This window comes from Oncorhynchus nerka, linkage group LG3 (assembly GCF_034236695.1).
Source record: "Oncorhynchus nerka isolate Pitt River linkage group LG3, Oner_Uvic_2.0, whole genome shotgun sequence".
NCBI classification, from domain to species: domain Eukaryota; kingdom Metazoa; phylum Chordata; class Actinopteri; order Salmoniformes; family Salmonidae; genus Oncorhynchus; species Oncorhynchus nerka.
The window spans coordinates 23,993,352-24,012,580 of record NC_088398.1 but is presented as its reverse complement, the minus strand read 5'-3'; the positions used below and the strand labels follow the sequence as shown (position 1 = coordinate 24,012,580).

At 47.2% G+C, this 19,229-nt stretch overlaps 1 protein-coding gene across 2 annotated transcripts in view; it reads right to left on the bottom strand.

Moving 5' to 3' along the window:
• The window catches only part of LOC115105343 (mannosyl-oligosaccharide 1,2-alpha-mannosidase IA-like), a 204,471-nt gene extending 189,908 nt beyond the window's left edge, over positions 1-14,563 (bottom strand). The window contains exon 1 of one of the 2 annotated variants that reach the window (XM_065010099.1): positions 12,917-14,563. In XM_065010099.1, coding sequence (XP_064866171.1) covers positions 12,917-13,486 — 570 coding nt within the window. In that variant the 5' untranslated portion in view covers positions 13,487-14,563. The remainder of the gene's footprint in view (positions 1-12,916) is intronic. The other variant, XM_029627289.2, reaches the window with a different exon arrangement.
• Between the last annotated feature and the right edge of the window lie 4,666 nt (positions 14,564-19,229).

Below are 19,229 nucleotides of genomic sequence, written 5' to 3'. Positions count from 1 at the left end.
TGTCCTATTAACAATCACCCATATTAGCAAACGTATTTCATTTAAAACGTCACATTTCTCTAGTACAGTCTTGTCAGTGACGTACACTACAATGCAAAGGCCTTTCAGCAAGGCTTCTTCCTTTAACACAGCAGCAGAAACAGGCAACAGGTGATGAAACCACAAGGACACAACAGTCACCATGAAACCTTGCATAATCATTTGCATCGTGATGTGTCATGCTGAAGTACGGAAGGGGATTGAGCAACCCGGATTGGAGAGGTACGACAGAGAGTGTGGGGAATTGTTTTGTCGAGAGTGGTCCTTTGCTAAACTGGCCACTATGGCTTAATAATTTCCCTGCAATTCTGAGCAGTTTCATAATCTCCTCATCACTTCACAACAAGCGGTCTTCCAACCACGTACTTTGCCTCTTCTGCCGAAACTGCATGAACACTTGAGGCCTTGTGGTTTGGGGTTCTTTCCGAAAACCGTTAACCAGACTCCAGCACTGAACATACAAGCTACACACAGAGCCCTACTCCGCCCCTGTAGTCGTTCTCCGTTACTCCCAGACATCACCCCCACTGCTCTGCTTCGCTGACTCCACTGAGCCTCCAAGGCAAGAAAAGACTGTTTTTTCATTAAAAGTGATTCACTGCTGCATTTCTCACTCAGTTTGTTCACGGCAGAACCTTCTTATTTTCGCTCTCCAGTCAAGATAAACAAGCCAGAGGACACCGCCATTGCCGAGGGGCGTTGTAGTTGTAGGAGTATCATTTTGAACCTTTATTTAACGAGGCAAGTCAGTTAAAAACAAATTCTTATTTACAAGGACGGCCTACACCAGCCAAACCCGGATGACTATGGGCCAATTGTGCGCTGTGCCATGGAACTTCCAATCACGGCCAGTTGTGATACAGCCTGGATTTGAACCAGGGTGTCTGTAGTGACGCCTCTAGCACTGAGACGGAGTGCCTTAGACCGCTGCGCCACTCGGGAGCACAAACCTGGAAAGATGCAAACCTCACTGTGAATAACCCCAGCTAATAAAATGTTAGTCTTCCCTTCCATTGAAGTTAGAGAACCGAGGCTCAGTCCCTTGTCACATACACTTAAGAGTGTAATTAACGATCCGCAATCTGGCTCGAACACACACACACACACACAAGCATAAACAATTGTTAGTCACTTATCGAGGGTGTTTATTTCTTGTTTGTTTTCTTTTTAGACGGACACAGCAGGCAGAGAATTGGAAATTGCCTTTCCAGAGCCAATCATGCAAACTCAATGGAAGAAAGGGGAATCTGTGCCACGGTCCCTAATGAGTAGAGTAACATTACCTCTGTTTGATTAAGAGCTTAATTGTGATTATAATTAACAAATATAACCTCATCTGGCCACAACGGCCTTCTAAGTGGCCAGTAAGTTAAAGGGCTAATTCCCAACAAATGTTGACAGAGGTGAAAATCGCACCGGAAACGCTCGGGTGGACTGGCGTTATCCATTTCCTTGTTCCTCTTTAATGGAACTGTGTCACACAATGTAGAATTGGAGATCGAGACAGAAGGCAGTGTAGCTTTAAGAAGCTAGTATTGTCCCCACGGCACTGCATACTGTATTTCCCCATAGAGGCCCTATAACCTGATTCCCTCACAGACCCTGTTTCTCAGAGAATAGGTGTATTCAATAGCAATACAGCTTCCATTCTGACGTGAAAGCATCTGTGTGTGTCCTTGGGAAAGATGCTTGAGCTGCATGGATGAATTATTTTTTGAATATGAGTTACTACGGTAACAACGTACAGTACAGATGGCAGACCCATTGAAAATATCAGAGTACAGAAGTTTAGCCTTGTCCATTGTAGTTGCAGAACTGTCGCTGCACCCCTGGGCTCCCGAGTGGCACAGCGGTCTAAGGCACTGCAAGAGGCGCCACCACAGTCCCTGGTTCAAATCCAGGCTGTATCACATCTGGCCGTGATTGGGAGTCCCATAGGGCGGTGCAAAATTGGCCCAGTGTCATCCGGGTTTGGCTGGTGTAAGCTGTCATTGTAAATACGAATTTGTTGTTAACTGACTTGCCTAGTTAAATAAAGTAGAGGTCGACCGATTAATTAGGGCCGATTTCAAGTTTTCATAACAATTGGTAATCTGTATTTTTGGACACAGATTGTGGCAGTTTAAACATTTTTTTTAACACCTTTATTTAACTAGGCAAGTCAGTTAAGAACACATTCTTATTTTCAATGACGGCCTAGGAACGGTGGGTTAACTGCCTTGTTCAGGGGCAGAACGGCAGATTTTTACCTTGTCAGCTCGGGGATTCGTTTTTGCAACCTTCCGGTTACTAGTTCAACGCTCTAACCACCTGCCTTACATTGCACTCCACTAGGAGCCTGCGTGGCAGGCTGACTACCTGTTACACGAGGGCAGCAAGAAGCCAAGGTAAGTTGCTAGCTAGCATTAAACTTATCTTATAAAAAACAATCAATCTTAACATAATCACTAGTTAACTACAAATGGTTGATGATATTACTAGTTTATCTAGCGTGTCCTGCGTTGCATATACAGTGAGGCAAAAAAGTATTTAGTCAGCCACCAATTGTGCAAGTTCTCCCACTTAAAAAAGATGAGAGGCCTGTAATTTTCATCATAGGTACACTTCAACTATGACAGACAATATGAGAAGAAAAAAAATCCAGAAAATCACATTGTAGAATTTTTTATGAATTTATTTGCAAATTATGGTGGAAAATAAACTTTTGTTATTGACCAAATACTTATCTCCGTACTCTGTCATTGCCAACAAAGGGTATTTCACAAAGTATTGAGATAAACTTTTGTTATTGACCAAATACTTCCCCTTGCTCTGCAAGGGCCGTGGCTTTTGTGGAGCGATGGGTAACGATGCTTCAAGGGTGGCTGTTGGTCGATGTGTTCCTGGTTCGAGCCCAGGTAGGGACGGAAGCTATACTGTTACACTGGCAATACTAAAGTGCCTATAAGAACATCCAATAGTCAAAGTTATATGAAATACAAATGGTATAGAGAGAAATAGTCCTATAATTCCTGTAATAACTACAACCTAAAACTTCTTAACTGGGAATATTGAAAACACATGTTAAAAGGAACCACCAGCTTTCATATGTTCTCATGTTCAAGGAACTGAAATGTTAGCTTTCTTACATGGTACATATTGCACTTTTTCTTTCTTCTCCAACACTTTGTTTTTGCATTATTTAAACCAAATTGAACATGTTTAATTATTTATTTGAGGCTAAATTGGTTTTATTGATGTATTATATTAAGTTAAAATAAGTGTTCATTCAGTATTGTTGTAATTGTCATTATTACAAATACATTTTAAAAAAATGGCCGACTAATCGGTATGGCCTTTTTTTTTTGGTCCTCCAATAATCGGTATCGGTGTTGAAATATCATAATCAGTCGACCTCTAAAATAAAGGTTCAATATAAAAACTGTAGAGAGCTGGCAAGGTATGTCCCTGTAAATATATCTGGGGCAGCACAGAGCTAAAGACCCAAAGAGAGAGACATGGTAAGAGGACAAGCAGGAAGTGAGAGAGAGTTATGGGGACCGGCGACCCTGGCCCTCTCTAGTGTCTCCTCTTTGACCTGCGCTGTTCAGAGATGTGCCAGATTTACACACATCCTGTTTCTGACCAATCAGACAGGAATAAAAGCTGGGGATGGGGCCGCAGGTTAAAACTGGACAACTTTCTCTCTCTCTTCGTTTCTCTTTCTGGCATTTACAGGGAATGGGAGGAGAAGATGAAGACAAAAAGAAAGCAGTCTCCTTTGGCACCTAGTAGAGATGTCAAACGGGGCCTGGGTATTGTTCACACACACTCATACATACACGTTGGCACCTGTGTGAGAACTGACCGGTCAGAAAGCATGTTGCAGTGTGGCATGACAGCTGAACTGTACGAGCACACAGAGGCAGAATCACATGTATTGTAAGACTCCGTCTGTCTCCCTCTTTCCTCTCACACAGTAACCTGTCCTTGACAACACAGAGGGAAACGTCAATTCTCTCTCTCTCCCCTTTTCTCTGTCTCATTGCTTTGTCTCACTTCCTCCCCATCTCTCTCCCTCTCTCCCTCTTTCTCTCGTCTATGGTAATAATGTCAGCGATAGCAGCAACAGGGTGCAGCTAATAACACAGAGGGGAGGGAGATGTGCTCTTTAGTCCTTTCTGCTTTAGTGTGCAACATGGATGAGTCTCTGCCTGAAGAGAGACGAGAGCTGAGCCATAGGCCTGGGAGAGACAGATATCAGAGAGGGAGAGAGAGAGCGATTACAATGTTATTCTATGGGAATAAGGAATAGTCTAATAATTCAAATAGAAGTCTAAAGGACTAAAAAAGCTCAAATATAATATTCAACGCCATTTAAAATCCAAAATCCGTGTACCCCTCTGTGCTCCTGTGGCCCCAAAAACAAGGCCAACACTCTGAGTGAACTGTAAGACCAGGTTGCTTTCACTGGAAAGTGACACAACACACAGGCAACGGTAAACACGTAGGGGTGCATGTGAAAAGTACAACAAACAAAACTGTTTCTGTGTAATTTGGCAACACATCTGTGGAAAGTCAGCCACGTCAACAAATCCCATTTTTTTCTACCACAACATGTGACTTTTGGACTCTCAGGCCTTTTAATTCCAATGCGAGTTAAATGACTCTCTCTTACACATAAGCACACACACACACACACACGCACACCACAACACACACACTCAAAGCTCACAAACCTCTCCCTGAATTGAGAGAAAATAAGTTGCGAAATAAATAGGTCCTCCTTCACTGGTGTTTATGAAGTAGTGGGCTCCTCTCTCCCTTAAACAGTGAGGCACCGATGACAGCCTCAAAGTGCCTTCCCTGGAAGAGAGGCCAAGCAGAAACCTGTGACTAGGGTCTGGTTTCAATTGCAGACACTTTTGGCAACTTCGATACGGGGGAAAAAATTGTTCCGTGAAGATAGTTGAGGCAAACTTAGCCACTTGTGAAATGCACTCATTAAAAAGAACCTCTGGGATCTCCATCTTGCTAGCTACTCTGTAGTATTTATTCAAGCCGATAAAGCAGTGACCTAGGCAGTGACGTAGTTCCTCTATGCCAACAGAGTCCGTCGTTGAAACCAGACCTGTGTTGCCTACGGTCGGCTTTACCAGACTAAGGCCTACAAGATGTGCTGTAACATGATATTTTACTTCCAGAGAGGAAGCTTCCCTCCTGGCTCCCATCACACACACACACACACACACACACACACACACACACACACACACACACACACACACACACACACACACACACACACACACACACACACACACACACACAAAGGCAAGGTAATTTAGGCCTTCTGATTTAAGAGGGAAACACACTCAGATACCTCTTGAAAAGCACGCCTCTACAGAGACTTTCCCTGGAGCTAGTGCCCTCTGTACAGGGGGGACTGCCTTGATTGCAAGAAGGATGCAAGCTAACAGCTCCTCTCCAATGCCATCCTTCCTTTCCCCCCTCCTGTTCTCTCGCTTCACTCGTTTTCTCTGGGCCCTTTCCTGTGGGGATGGGCATCACCTGACTTACACCTCATCCAACCACCATGAGTGTACTCTGCTTCAGGCTCAGGAAGGTCGCTTTGTCTGTGCATCGGCCTACACAAACAGAGTTGTTATTGCATTGACATGTCTGTAATATCACACTCAGCTGCTATCGACTTGCGCAACATCCCAATACCCAAAGGGCTCAGCTGCAAACTCCTCCACATGCGCTGGCCGGAGAAAACAATGGGGCTCACATAACAAACACCAGCGTCTGACATTTGCACTTCTTCCACCGAGCCAGCGACGAAACACAAACGTTTCCCGCTCCTCCACCCCCCACAGAGACCCGCAGGGAGGGAGAAGAAAAAAAAGCATCCTTCCTTCCAACCTTCCTTGAAGTCATCACAAATCTAATTGGTTGGATTGGTGAAAGCAATATAGGATGGTAACATTGCTTAGGCTATAACTATCCAATCCATTATAGACCTGTGCTTACCTCAAGGAAAGAAGAAAGGAAACCAAGAAGGAAACAAGGAAGGTAACAACAAAGGATGGATTTGTAAAGTATTCCAACAGGGGCATGGCCCCGCTCTGTATGCGGTAATTTCCCAGCCCAGGGTGAAGTCCCCTCGTGCACCTGGCCCTTAGCTGGAGACAGGAACAGGAGGTTGAGGGAGGTCATCGCACCCAGCTGGTTAGAGGACAGCAGCAGAACACAGTGTCTATTTTTAACGGGAGCTTCTAATTCAGCCGGTCGCCCATTTCCTTTTCACAACTCGTGGGGGTTTTCATAAGAAAGACAGTGAACATACTTTCAGAAGTTGGCTGGCGGTGTTTCTTTGGGGGGAATTGAGGGGATGGGTGACTGATAAGTGTTGGAAGTGAGTGACAACAAAACAATATGTTTTGTGGTGTACAATTCTCCTGTGGTTCACCATGATGTTCCACTGGTTTCTCTGGTAGAGAACGAACTGTTGTGGGAATATTTCAGGAATGCCCTCAAAAGTACTTTCAAGAGTTTTCGTTCTGAAAAGGAGAACTGATTTGTCGTCTCCGAAAAGTCTGACAAAGCAGATGAAGCTTAAATGCTGGACGGGTGTTTGGATTTTCAGTTTGTTATGACAGTTGTGGCAACCCTTCAGAACGCAATTACCGAACATCTTATTCAAATGACAACCAACATGGTCAAAACACATGCAAGCAGAGATACGCACGCACACACAGAGAGAGAGCCCTGGGGGAACTGTAGCCTTATCGCAACATTGGGAGGCTCTCTCTGCCACAGAAAGCCTGCAATGTGTCTGTCCCATTGCTGCAGTACTCTGAACAGCAAACAGTGAAGCTGATCCCCTTCACTGTGTTACAGTGTCCCCATACAAATATCTCTTACCGAGGCAAACCACACACACACATACACTGTGTCCTCACATTGCAGTCGTACGTTCAGCATACGCACATCCCCTGCCTGTATTTGCCTGTGCCGACACATCCAGCTCTAGAAAAATACACAGAGAGCAAGGAGCAAATCTTTGGGAGGGAGACATTTTTAAAGGAGCTGCTTGATGTTTGGTGTGTGTGTTGTGCAGACATTACGATAAGACATATAAAAGAGGCTTCTGTGTGTGTGTGTGTGTGTGTGTGTGTGTGTGTGTGTGTGTGTGTGTGTGTGTGTGTGTGTGTGTGTGTGTGTGTGTGTGTGTGTGTGTGTGTGTGTGTGTGTGTGTGTGTGTGTGTGTGTGTGTGTGTGTGTGTGTGTGTGTGTGTGCCCCGCGAATGGGAGAAAAAGACGTGTGTTCCTCGATTCATGTCACATGTTCTGTTTGCTCTGGCGATTGTGTTTGTTCTGATGTACCGCTGCACCAGCCCCCTGCACCAGCCCCCTGCACCATCACTACACTGGGCTTTTCTACACCGACTAATAACCTTGTCTGAAGGTAAAGTAAGAAAGATATTAACAATTTAAAAAGAGAAGAGAGGTCAACTTCCCGTTGATTCAGCAATGACTAGAACAGACTTGGGGTAATCTGCCAATGGCCCCCACCCTGATATCAGCTCTTCAAGAGCCAATGAGGCAGCAGCAAACCATGCAGGAACCCAATGAGGCAGCACCAAAACCATACAGGAACCCAATGAGGCAGAATATCAGATAGTTAGAAGAATACAGAGGGAGGAATTTCCAAATGGAGGCCATTTCCACCTGATGAGGACTAGCAAAGGAGGGGAGACTTGCTGGGCTGTCTGTCCAAACAGAAACATGCACGCAAACACACAACACCTGAACAATTGGCTTTGTTTAGAGGCATCATGTCCGTTTTGGCCAGGAAAGAGCCCTCGAACATTTACCTGCCATTGTCTCCTGTGCCATCCTGTGCCACCTTGTCTTGGCGGTTGGCACACACAGGGGGGTGCCACTTATCGCCTCGGCAATTTGTTGAGAAACTGAAGCCCATTCACATTTGGTACGACATGAGCTCAGCGGGAACATCGGGGCCATTGCTTTGGGCTGATCATAAGATCGCAAGGCAATCTTCTCGCTGCCTTCGCAAGTTATTTTCCCTGGAATATCTTGTGTTTATAGCCCTGCTGTTGCAATGTCCGCCACAGCACAGTCAGACAGCAACACAATATAGCTCGTGGGGATCATTTGCTACAGCTCATTCTTCATCATACAGGAATAAGAAGGGTATGGATGTTGTTTTTTGTGTTTATTCTTAAATCTCCATGACTATGAAGTCAGACAAACCACAGGCATGGTCTGCATCTGGAATGGCATCCTATTCCCTACACAGCACACTACTTTTGACCGGGGCCCATTAGGTTTCTGGTCAAAAGTAGTGCACTGTGTAGGGAATAGGGTGCCATTTTGGGATACACCCATGGGATTGGCATTGGGAATGTGAAGCACCAGGAATAGAGACGATGGTTCTGGAACTCTGCCAAATGGGCTGAAACTGTGGAATCTCATGTAAACACTTGGAAACAGCAAGAACAGATCCCACTCCAGGGTTCCCCAATAGGCGGCCCGCTGTCAGACATAAAAGACCGTAAAATCACCAGAAGCTCAAAGTGATTTTAATTTAGGACATATGTTCCCAAGTATTCCCATGCAGAAATAGAGAGGCATATGTGATCGTATCCCAATGGAATCAAGGTTTTGTCAGATACTATATCTGTTTGGGATTCTTGTGGTCAATTTGCAGTGTACAAATGATTTATAACTGTGTTCCGGCCCAGCGACCACCAGCTCAAGGAAAAATTGGCCCATGGCTGAATATAATTGGGGATCCCTGCACTATGCTATACTGTAGATAGCCAACCACTAGAACCAGCCAGATAGTTGTTAACTTTTATTCTTTTCTAAAACACAAATTTCTTTTTTTGGGGGGAGGGGGGGGGATTCATTCAGTGCTTGTTTCAAGGTTAGTGCAACGGAAACACACACTAGACTAGAGTGGACTTTCCCGCTGATTAAATACTAGGACAAAACGTTAGTGATGATGGTGTGGGACTGTTGGTGATCACTTAACAACACGACCACCAGATAGAAGAGAGGCATGTGAGGACATTGAGAGGGTGACAACAGAGTAAGTGGAAATGACAGCATGCCACATCCCTGTCACATGCAATGTCCCAAAGCCATCCATGCATACTGGACACTGCCTGTTTGTCCCAACACTATCCCCCTTCTCCTCTGCTCTCTCCCCCGTCTCCTCTGCTCTCTCCCCAGTCTCCTCTGCTCTCTCCCCAGTCTCCTCTGCTCTCTCCCCCGTCTCCTCTGCTCTCTCCCCCGTCTCCTCTGCTCTCTCCCCCGTCTCCCCTGCTCTCTCCCCCCCCGTCTCCCCTGCTCTCTCCCCGTCTCCCCTGCTCTCTCCCCCCCAGTCTCCTCTGCTCTCTCCCCGTCTCCTCTGCTCTCTCCCCCCAGTCTCCTCTGCTCTCTCCCCCCAGTCTCCTCTGCTCTCTCCCCGTCTCCTCCTCTGCTCTGCTCCCCAGTCTCCTCTGCTCTCTCCCCCCCGTCTCCTCTGCTCTCTCCCCAGTCTCCTCTGCTCTCTCCCCCCTGTCTCCTCTGCTCTCTCCCCAGTCTCCTCTGCTCTCTCCCCCCAGTCTCCCTGCTCTCTCCCCGTCTCCCTGCTCTCTCCCCGTCTCCCCTGCTCTCTCCCCGTCTCCCTGCTGCTCTCTCCCCCCCGTCTCCTCTGCTCTCTCCCCCTCCTCTGTCTCCCCCCCGTCTCCTCTGCTCTCTCCCCAGTCTCCTCTGTCTCTGCTCCCCCCAGTCTCCTCTGCTCTCTCCCCCAGTCTCCTCTGCTCTCTCCCAGTCTCCTCTGCTCTCTCCCCAGTCTCCTCTGCTCTCTCCCCAGTCTCCCCTGCTCTCTCCCCTCCCTGTCTCCCCGTCTGCTCTCTCCCCAGTCTCCCCTGCTCTCTCCCCCCCGTCTCCTCTGCTCTCTCCCCGTCTCCTCTGCTCTCTCCCCCCCAGTCTCCTCTGCTCTCTCCCCAGTCTCCTCTGCTCTCTCCCCAGTCTCCCCTGCTCTCTCCCCAGTCTCCTCTGCTCTCTCCCCAGTCTCCTCTGCTCTCTCCCCGTCTCCCCTCTGCTCCCCTCTCTCCCCCCGTCTCCCCTGCTCTCTCCCCAGTCTCCCCCCCGTGCTCTCTCCCCGTCTCCCCTGCTCTGCTCCCCTCTCCCCCCGTCTCCTCTGCTCTCTCCCCCCTGTCTCATCTGCTCTCTCCCCAGTCTCCTCTGCTCTCTCCCCCCAGTCTCCTCTCTGCTCTCTCCCAGTCTCCTCTGCTCTCTCCCCAGTCTCCTCTGCTCTCTCCCCCGTCTCCTCTGCTCTCTCCCCAGCTCTCTCCCCCGTCTCCCCTGCTCTCTCCCCAGTCTCCTCTGCTCTCTCCCCAGTCTCCTCTGCTCTCTCCCCAGTCTCCTCTGCTCTCTCCCCAGTCTCCTCTGCTCTCTCCCCCCGTCTCCTCTGTCTCCCCCTGCTCTCTCCCCCGTCTCCCCCTGCTCTCTCCCCCCGTCTCCTCTGCTCTCTCCCCGTCTCCTCTGCTCTCTCCCCGTCTCCCCTCTGCTCTCTCCCCCGTCTCCCCTGCCTCTGCTCTCTCCCCAGTCTCCTCTGCTCCTCTCTCCCCCAGTCTCCTCTGCTCTCTCCCCAGTCTCCCCTCTGCTCTCTCCCCAGTCTCCTCTGCTCTCTCCCCAGTCTCCTCTCTCCCCCGCTCCTCTCCTCCCCCAGTCTCCCCTGCTCTCTCCCCAGTCTCCCCTCTGCTCCCCTCTCCCCCCCGTCTCCTCTGCTCTCTCCCCGTCTCCCTCTCTCCCCAGTCTCCTCTGCTCTCTCCCCGTCTCCCTGCTCTCTCCCCGTCTCCTGCTCTCCCCAGTCTCTCTGCCCCCCCAGTCTCCTCTGCTCTCCCCCGTCTCCTCTGCTCTCTCCCCCTGTCTCTTCTGCTCTCTCCCCAGTCTCCTCTGCTCTCTCCCCAGTCTCCTCTGCTCTCTCCCCGTCTCCTCTGCTCTCTCCCCGTCTCCCCTGCTCTCTCCCCGTCTCCCCTGCTCTCTCCCCGTCTCCCCTGCTCTCTCCCCGTCTCCCCTGCTCTCTCCCCCGTCTCCCTGCTCTCTCCCCCGTCTCCTCTGCTCTCTCCCCCAGTCTCCTCTGCTCTCTCCCCAGTCTCCTCTGCTCTCTCCCCAGTCTCCTCTGCTCTCTCCCCGTCTCCTCTGCTCTCTCCCCAGTCTCCCTGCTCTCTCCCCGTCTCCCTGCTCTCTCCCCCGTCTCCCTGCTCTCTCCCCCGTCTCCCCTGCTCTCTCCCCGTCTCCCTGCTCTCTCCCCCGTCTCCTCTGCTCTCTCCCCCGTCTCCTCTGCTCTCTCCCCGTCTCCTCTGCTCTCCCCAGCTCCTCTGCCCCCCCCGTCTCCTCTGCTCTCTCCCCGTCTCCTCTGCTCTCTCCCCCGTCTCCTCTGCTCTCTCCCCCCGTCTCCTCTGCTCTCTCCCCAGTCTCCCTCTGCTCTCTCCCCCCCGTCTCCTCTGCTCTCCCCCCCGTCTTCTCTGCTCTCTCCCCAGTCTCCTCTGCTCTCTCCCCGTCTCCTCTGCTCTCTCCCCGTCTCCTCTGCTCTCTCCCCAGTCTCCTCTGCTCTCTCCCCGTCTCCTCTGCTCTCTCCCCGTCTCCTCTGCTCTCTCCCCAGTCTCCTCTGCTCTCTCCCCAGTCTCCTCTGCTCTCTCCCCAGTCTCCTCTGCTCTCTCCCCAGTCTCCCCCCCTGCTCTCTCCCCAGTCTCCCCTGCTCTCTCCCCAGTCTCCCCTGCTCTCTCCCCGTCTCCCCTGCTCTCTCCCCCCCGTCTCCCCTGCTCTCTCCCCCCAGTCTCCCTGCTCTCTCCCCAGTCTCCCTGCTCTCTCCCCAGTCTCCTCTGTCTCCCCCCGTCTGCTCTCTCCCCAGTCTCCTCTGCTCTCTCCCCGTCTCCTCTGCTCTCTCCCCCCAGTCTCCTCTGCTCTCTCCCCAGTCTCCTCTGCTCTCTCCCCCGTCTCCTCTGCTCTCTCCCCAGTCTCCCCTCTGCTCTCTCCCCCGTCTCCTCTGCTCTCTCCCCGTCTCCTCTGCTCTCTCCCCGTCTCCTCTGCTCTCTCCCCGTCTCCTCTGCTCTCTCCCCAGTCTCATCTGCTCTCTCCCCCCCATCTCCTCTGCTCTCTCCCCGTCTCCACTGCTCTCTCCAGTCTCCTCTGCTCTCTCCCCCGTCTCCTCTGCTCTCTCCCCCGTCTCCTCTGCTCTCTCCCCTGTCTCCTCTGCCCTCTCCCCTGTCTCCTCTGCCCTGAGTCGGTGAGGATGTGTGATACAGTACAGACATATGCTCTCACTCTCAGGCATTACTGAACTTCACTGAGCTGAACAGCAGGCTGATGCCATACCCCTGGAGGTAGTCCTGAGCAAGTTGGTTAGGCAAACATAATAGCAGTTGGTGTGTAGACAGTGCTGTCTGTGTGTGTGTGTGTGTGTTTGTGTGTTTGTGTGTGAGATAGCCCATAAAATCACATTCATTACCCTCAATGCCTCATATCTATAACCATTGTTATGCACTAACAATGACGCATTCCATTTTGCATAGTCACTAACAATCGGTGTGACTAAGATGTCTAGCCTAAAACCTCATCAAAGACCACAGAGAGCATGTACAGAACATCTTTTCCATGTTATTGGGAAGTGAACCCTCTTTCTGGCCAGTGGCCACATTAAAAAACCCTTAGGCAGCTTGATGCATAATTACTGCACATGTTGATTACTTGTATTACATTGCAGTGGCATTTCGCATTGTGACAATTGATCTGCAATGATTTGACAGCTTAGGACAGGGATCCCCCATCTGTTGTGTAGATAACTGTATTACACTGTGACTGCTTTTCATCTTACCTCCTTGACTTTCTCCCGACGCTGAAGGGTCTGAGGGTCGCTCGGCTTGCCATGTTCGATCCCCAAGGGCGGCTTCAGCAGACATTTTTTAAACTTGTTGTAATCGAAAGAAGTATCCGTGTTGGCACCCTGGTTAGAAGACGAGGTCACTTTCTCATCCTTAGAAGCCGAGTCCGTTTTAGACCTCGACAGCGTCATGTCCTCCAACGCTTCCCCGCCAGCGACTTTCTTATCCGTTTTAGCCTCATTGGTGACAGAGGGCTTGCGGCTCAAGGCTTTGAGTTTTGTGCTGGTCTCCCCTTTGGCCGAGGTGATGCCCCGGAGATGTTCTGGGTCCTTTGCTCCCTTCTTAAGATGCTCCCTCGCATCATTCTCAGACCCTACCGTTACTGGTTGGCTCTCCGTCTTTGAGAGAAAAATACGTTTCAAACGGACAGAGTCAGGTAAGAAGAATAAGGCCCCGAAACACAGAGTTACCAAGCCCGAGAGAAAAAGTAGAAAGACGAATTTCTGGGATAGGCGAAGACCCATACCCGATGCTGACACACCGGGCAACTTTCGGAAAACCATTGAAATTGTTTTTCTTTATGATTGCCTTAACTTATTCAGCAGTAGTCTATAGGCTACAATGGTTGTGCAACACTCCACTCTAACATTATCTCTGCTGGTTAGTTTCCCTGTGTGTCTTGTTTCATGTGTAAAAGTTGATATGAGGGGCTGAGAAACACCCCCCTCCCCCCCGTGACAAACTGATCGCCACGACTCTCCTTATCGTGCAATCGATTGGACCTGCATAGGTCAAGTTTACCTTTCAAATTTTGCGATCACGTTTGGCAATGAGATCAATAACGTGTGGCTTACATTAGCGGGTATAGGTTATGACAGTCATAGCGTAGGCATTTTAAGTTTTCTATTGTTCAATATCTCACATTCACAAAGAAAACGACAGGTTTCTAATAAATGCCACTTGTGTTTCCGTAATCCGCACTCAAATCTATGGATGTAAAATAACGGAATAGGCGGAATCTACGCTAAAATGACAGACGTTTCGTTACTTTACGTAGCCTATTGATCCTAAAATGCACCCATCACAAAGCCAAAGTAAAGTTGATCGTATCTTCATTATTCCAAGGCGTGCCCATCATTGAACAAAAACATCACCGGATGGTAAAAGCATGCGTGGAGCGTCTTTATCGGCAGGTTCGTTCATAGCGGTCCCCGTTGCAGGTCACAGAATGATGTGTAAAACCGAAGAAACCCAAGCATCTGGTCTTGTATCCTGTAAGGTAGGCGGATGCTGCTGCTGTATGAACGTGTATATTTATTCATGCCGCCACCGTCCGTTAGAAATAGGCACGTTCTTCAGTCTCTCATCATATCTGAATACGCAGCACACAACCCACACAGCGAAGGTGAACGAATACGGTGTCGCATACGCGCACGAATTTGTTTTAGCTTCCAAAAATCCGTCGAATGGAGACTAAAAGACAACCATCCAAGAGAAATAGTGCCGCTTGCAGTTCAATCCCATCAACACATCGTGTCTTCCACCCGCCGTCTATGGCTTGTCTTCTCGTGCGCACCCTTGTTGTACAGTGTTCGCCCGCTTGCTCGCCATCAGCGCAGAGGAGGAGAAAGAATACATCAAATATAGGCTAGAGTGAAACGAATACTGTTGCTAAACCGAGTGGGTTGGTCGGCTCTCTTGCTGGAGACACCGCAAAGGCATACGAATCCACAGTCGAAGGGAGGACCAGCAGCAGGGGGTTTATCGGGCTCTATGGGCAGTCAATTATGAACCAAAGGGGCTGTGGGTCCTATTCCCAAAAATGCAGTATTGGATAATCTAATTTTAGCCTACCAATTGAGTGGGGCATATATATCAATACGATTGTAGATATTAACAAATTTTTTTGGCCATTTAGTTGTTTTTTATTTAGGGACATAATAATTCATTGCACCGTCACCACTCCACGCATTAATAACTCAAAGTAGCCAAAAGTCTTTATAATGAATAGACTGCCAAAATGATGTTTACGTCTATAGACATTATAAGCCAACATCTAATATGAAAGGTAATAACATTGACCAGATTCAACATGGGATGTGTAATGAAGAATTGTACTGCTTCTGTTGCATAGAAACAGTATGCTAAATCACATGCTAAACGTTTGGAAAGTTGTACCTCTGCATAGAAGAGAGGGGAGAGCAGATGATAAATTGCAGACATGCTGGTGTCCAGAGACAAAATAAGATAAATGGTCCCAATTAACATGGTGGTAGCTTTAACTAAAGAGCTATGCACAGCACTATCAAACCAACTGGAAGATGGGGAGGGTGTGGGGAGCACCATCAGAGAGTTTACAGGACAACTATAATGCATGGTGAACAAAAACACATATTATAGTCTCTCTCTCTCTGGGCCTAATAATGCTTGGTTTGGAGAATCTTGGGTGCATCTGGTTAAGTGGCATTGGGCTCTGGATAAGGTTAAATTGTGTGTTAAGCAGTTGTTTATGTAATTCTCACACTCTATTTGACCCCAGAGTCTGACTGTCAACACATCCCAATGTAGGTGTAATTCAATCAGACTAGCTGCTTGTAATATACAGCGAGGAAAGCAAAAGAGGAGAATGAACTGTTAAATCACCCCATGTATTTCTTTGCAACGTGGTCTCAGAGCATTTCGTATTATTCTGTAGGTAAATCCGAGACACTCCATTTAGTATGATATATTATATTTTGTATGGTATATATTAATTTGTGAATCTCCTCATCCATTCCGTATGATATGTTACAAATTTCAATTTGTATGATATGTTACACATTTCAATTTGTATGATATTTTACAAATTGCAATTCGTACATGTTACGAAGTGGGTTGTGGTACAATATGGTACAACATTTGCTAACGTACGATATGTTACAAATTCCAATTTGTTGTTGCTCATGTTAGCTAGGCGGCTAACGCTAATGAGAGCTAGCTCTAAGTGTTAAGGTAAGGAGTTAAGTTAAAGGGTTGTTAGGGTTAGGGGAAGGGTTAGCTAACACACAAAGTAGTTGCAAAGTAGATTAAAAACAGTAGTAAGTAGTTGCAAAGTTGCTAATGAACCAAAATGCTAAAGTTGTCCGTGATGAGATTCGAACACACAACCTTTGGGTTGCCAGACATTCATAAGGTGTCATAACCAGCCGTAAATTAACACAATATGTCACAACAGGTGTAAATATAATGGTCATGACAGTGTTATGACCATATTATGACAGGTTATGACAAGTTATGACAGCTGTTATGACAATATGACATGGTTATTAAAATGTTATGACACTGGGAGTCAAGTAAAATGTTACCAATGTGTCTTAATGGTACGAGTTGCAGCTGACTTGGCATGGAGATCTGTAGGTCAGCGGCAGGCTAGTTTATCATGAGGATAAACGAGATACATAACACACTCCCAGCTCTCTCATTGCAAGCAGATGTATCATTCAGTGTGTCCTTGGAAGTACATTTCTTTGTGCTTTGCTTTCTCTCTCATCGTTGAAACAGTACAGTTCTGAGTGGATGGGTTCGCTGCATGGATATCACGTCAAACATAGTGAATGTTGGTGATCCAGAAAACAGCCTTGACACATATGGAAACCAGTGTTATTGGCTCAATAAGGACCACATTGGATCACTAGTGCGCAGAAAATGCATACTGGACATACATTCCTCACTTTAGAGGGGAGTTATATTGTCCTCTATAATCATTACCCACTGGGCACACAGTGGTTGAATCAACGTCGTTTCCACGTCTTTACAATTAAATAAACGTCATCAGGAAAGAAACCTCTTTATGATATAGAAAGAATAGAGTCTTCTGCTTGTTAACCTTCCTGTTCCTCTACATTTAGATCTATGATTTGGCATGCGGACATCACTTTACAATTGAGGCTTATTTAATGATCCATCAATATGTCTATCCTCCAGAGTCGGGCTATTCTTCTGTTTGACTAGAAGACGTACGCCTTGATCTCGTATTCAAACGTTCATCATTCCTTTACCAGTGATGCAAGGTTTTAGTCATTGTTCAAGCGGGGCACAAATGAAAAAGTCCATCTCGGTGTTGTGTTCATTCTAATGCATCAAACAGTGTTGTCGTGGAGACGTATTGGCCTGTGCCAGCGTTCTCTGGATTAATAATATCACAGCCGCTGCGATTTCTTTTTTTAAGCACCCGGGCAAAATGAACCCTGACACTGGAACTAATGGATATAGAGCACGTCTGATGTTTGCAGCTCAACGACGCCAATCAATCCCGTGGGGAGTAAAAGAGGGCCATTTTGACTTGTTGCACAGGGGACAGACAGAGATAGTAGTGCTGACGGCACAGTCTTAACGAGTGAGAGGAGCCAGCCAGGGCTGCACGTCAGGACAACTACAGAGGGTGAACTAAAGGAGATGGTTGGTGTAGGACAAACTGACCTCCTAATGCAGATGTTGTGAGAGAGTCGGAAAGTCCTTCATCTCTCCAACATTGTGCGATTCATAACATGACTGTGGCTGCGCAGACATCTAACCGTTGTGTGTCCAGATGTTCCAAGGACAGGTCTTAAGTCAGGGGTTTGTAGGCCTACTGTATATGTTGATAATTCATGACCATGTGCAAATCCCAACACGCTGAAACAAAATGGTCGGTTAGTCAGGATTTTCCTAAGTGGACAACGAATAGCAAATAGATGTTAGTCTACAGGCCTATTCATTCAGGTTACTACACGCTGGACTATTAGATAACTGAGAAGCTAGGAACTCTGCTGAAGTCCAGCGTGTGTTTAGCGTGCTCAAATGAATTTCAAAACATTATTTTGAGGAGAATGGCTTACTGTTTTTAGTACCTAAACAACCATTAGCCAGCCATACATTACAGCAGGTATATGGACCATGGAAATGAAAAAATGTCTAAATGCAATTGCAAACCACTAATGCTATTGCCAACAGACCATTAAGCAAATGGAATGAACCGTATTACTTCTTAACTGCAGTGGTTATATATCCTTATGTGCTAGCCAGTCAGTTCTCAATCAAACAAACCAGTGGGAATCTCATTTTTAAAAAGGTCTGCTCTGTGATACTAGGATAGGGCACAGCACCATCTTCTGGCTGCTCTTGCCTATGTCTTTTGGAAATGTGGTCTCTTCCTGCCTCTTCCTGTCTTGATGAATGCCATCTCATTGGACATCCCTTTGTTGACCTGGCTTCCTCTAGACTCACTGACCTTGCAACCTCACTGCACATCAATGTGTATCATTCAGAGAATGTGCTTGCTCTGCCCCCGACTGCCCTACAAAAAGTTTATTTGTTTTTATGTCCAAAAGTACAATAAAACTTAACTGGTTCCAAAGTAGCACCCAGAGGGGTATTGCAGGAATGACAAATAAAACTCTGAAAATTATTTTCACTCCATCCCGTCGGCTATGTTTGGAAATGATGGGAAATAAAAATGACTTCAACAGCCTACGGTATTATTCCACATGAAGGACACCTACTCTCAACATTAAAAGGTGATCAAGAGGAAATAAACAGAAGTATTCATGCAAATGGTGCACATTTATCTTGTCCCACTATATTAGAGAGCATTGTGGATCCTCACGGCAAGCCGTTTGACAAGCAAATGAGTCACGGCGATTTAACTGCGGCATTATGAATGAACAGATTGATGGAGCCTAAATGAGTCGCTGCCTTCGGGTCTAGGCCCCTTATGCATATTTTGGTCATTCCACGAAATGAGTGCCTTTTGTGTCCCTTCGATATTTTAAGTAGAAATTGTGCACCAATATTTAATTTTTAAAAGCCTGTTATATGGTCTATATGTTTAAAAATAGACCACAAGGATAATTCAATACATCTGATTTTCAATATGAATAAAATACTTTCTAAAGTTTGTTTTTTAAATGTCCCGCCATGCACCCTCTGTGAATTCTAGGAATATTTTAACCGACTTACTCCCAAAATGTCTCCAAGTTTTCACCATAATTGTAGAGCCCTGGTTATTTCGTTGCTTTTCACAAAGTCATGTCTATTCCTTTGTGATTCGTGATTCCTTTACGTCTGTCCCTCATTTTAAAGTCAACCCTGTTACGTGAACTGAACTCCCGTTTTAATAATGGTGAAACTATTCCTTTTAAAAGAAACATTGAACATCTAATAGTCAGATCATAGTGTAAGAGCAGGTGAGCTGGTTCTATTCTTTTTGGCCATTTTCTGGTGGAAAACTGAGTGGGAGGAGCATCACACGTCAACCCTGTCACCCATAGACATGCAAGAAATGTTTTA